We start from the raw sequence: 1,859 nt of genomic DNA, 5'->3' as shown, positions 1-1,859 counted from the left end.
TCCCAAGCAGCTATAGGCGTGCTCCACCATGCCCAGTTAATTTTTTTTTATTTTTTGTAGAGACGAGGTCTCTCTATATTGTCCAAGCTGATCTCAAACTCCTGTGCTCAAGCAATCCTCCTATCTTGGCCTCCCAAATTGCAGCCACCATGCCCAGCCTGTTATGCTCCATTTACAAATACGAAACTAAGGTACTGAGAGGTTAGGAGCAGCAGCCAGAACAGTGCCTCACACGTAGCAAATGCTCAGTAACTACTTGACGAATGAATGAGTGGTAGTCCTGCCCAAGGTCAGTCACACAACTGAGTGCTCAAGCCTACGTTTGACTAAGGCTAACTCTTAACCTACACACTAAATGTCTTTATTTGGACGAAGTAAGTGAGAACATTTATGAACAGAAATAAAACATACCTGGATAGATGACAAAGTTTGAACAACTGAAGAATTAAAACTGGTTTTATCGATGAAATTATAAAAGAGGCAGTAGAGTGTTGAAGGTAAGAGCCTCGTCTTTAGAGTCAGAAAGATCTGATTTGAAATCCATTTTCCTGTACTTATTAGTTGTGTGACCTCTGTGAGTAACAACTTCACTTCTCTGTGCCTCAGTTTTGTCATCTGTAGGATGGAATAGTAATTATTTCTTAGCGGGAATGTGGAATTAAGAGGGGAATAAAACATGTAAAGTTACTAGCACAGGTCTTGGCATGTAGTAAATATTAATACTATTACTAGCAGTTTGGGTTCTTAAGAAAGGGAAATGACTTAATGGAAATGGTCCAGAGAAATTTAAATTTTGTAGCAGCACCCAGAATGAATTAGAAGACGAGAGAGCAAAGGCAAGAAGAATAGTAGTTGTTGAAGCAATCTGGACATCAAGTATTACCTGCAAGACAGCAGTAGTATGAATGAGAAAGCTGGGGGCGGGGGGGAGTTAATGACTCAGAGAGACAACGTAAAGGCATAATCAAAGTATAATAATAAATTTATCAGGCATTTTATGTCTTTTTAGAGAACTCTGAGGTGATTGTTGACAACTTGTCATTGGAGTTAATACTTAAATGCCCTTTGTCTTGCAGCTCAAAGCATAAGAATTATGGTTGTTCTAATTGTGATATCCTGAATATAGTGGCAAAATTTACTTGTCCCTTTTGGCCACCCCACCACCACCACCAAAATAATATCAGTTTTTTGAGATCTAAAACAATCCAAGTATTCCCTACACCCCAGGTACGTCTGTCCTTGAACAAGGGCTGCTGATTGAAAACCCATTATCTGTTTTATTTCAGTGCAAGCAGCTAATGATTCAGTCTATAGACTACAACAGAGGGAACAGGAACGAAAAAAGGTAAAAAATAGATCATTTAGATAATGGGGTATATAACTCCTGGGTGTTTATTATCATTATATAATATTATTAGCAATTGCTTTTAATCAGAAAATTCTCCAAGTGTATTTTCTTTTATGCAATGATTTGTAAAGATTGAAAAATGGCTAATTCATTGAAGATGTGTTGAGGAGGTGTGGTCACATGGTCACTCCATCAATATTTTTATGCTTGAAATTGCGGAACTCTTTTTTCCTTTTCAACGTTTCCATCATTTCCCTGAAAGTGGTATTTGTCTCATGGAGGAGAGAGAAAATGAGAAAATAGGGACTTTTACATGTAACAATAAATACCCACCAGATTGGAAATATAAATCTGTCCTTTGAACCTGAAATATTGAGTGGATTATCTGTATTTCTTCTTGAAAAGGAAGCCTTCATGACTGTGGATGGGTTATTTAATAAATAGTCATAGGAGTATGTGAATCACTTGCTGGGCAGTGCTCTGCTTATTGGAATCATATCTTAACTAAATT

General features: G+C 37.4%; 1 protein-coding gene across 1 annotated transcript in view; it reads left to right on the top strand.

The window, feature by feature from the left end:
* The window catches only part of BLOC1S5 (biogenesis of lysosomal organelles complex-1, subunit 5, muted), a 64,929-nt gene that overhangs the window by 42,090 nt on the left and 20,980 nt on the right, over positions 1-1,859 (top strand). Inside the window, exon 4 of the mRNA XM_012639632.1 lies at positions 1,287-1,345. Coding sequence (XP_012495086.1) covers positions 1,287-1,345 — 59 coding nt within the window. The remainder of the gene's footprint in view (positions 1-1,286; positions 1,346-1,859) is intronic.

Source organism: Propithecus coquereli, unplaced genomic scaffold (genome assembly GCF_000956105.1).
Source record: "Propithecus coquereli isolate 6110/MARCELLA unplaced genomic scaffold, Pcoq_1.0 Scaffold141, whole genome shotgun sequence".
Lineage (NCBI taxonomy): Eukaryota > Metazoa > Chordata > Mammalia > Primates > Indriidae > Propithecus > Propithecus coquereli.
Note: the sequence above shows the minus strand (reverse complement) of the source record. Positions and strands in the feature narration are given on the sequence as shown.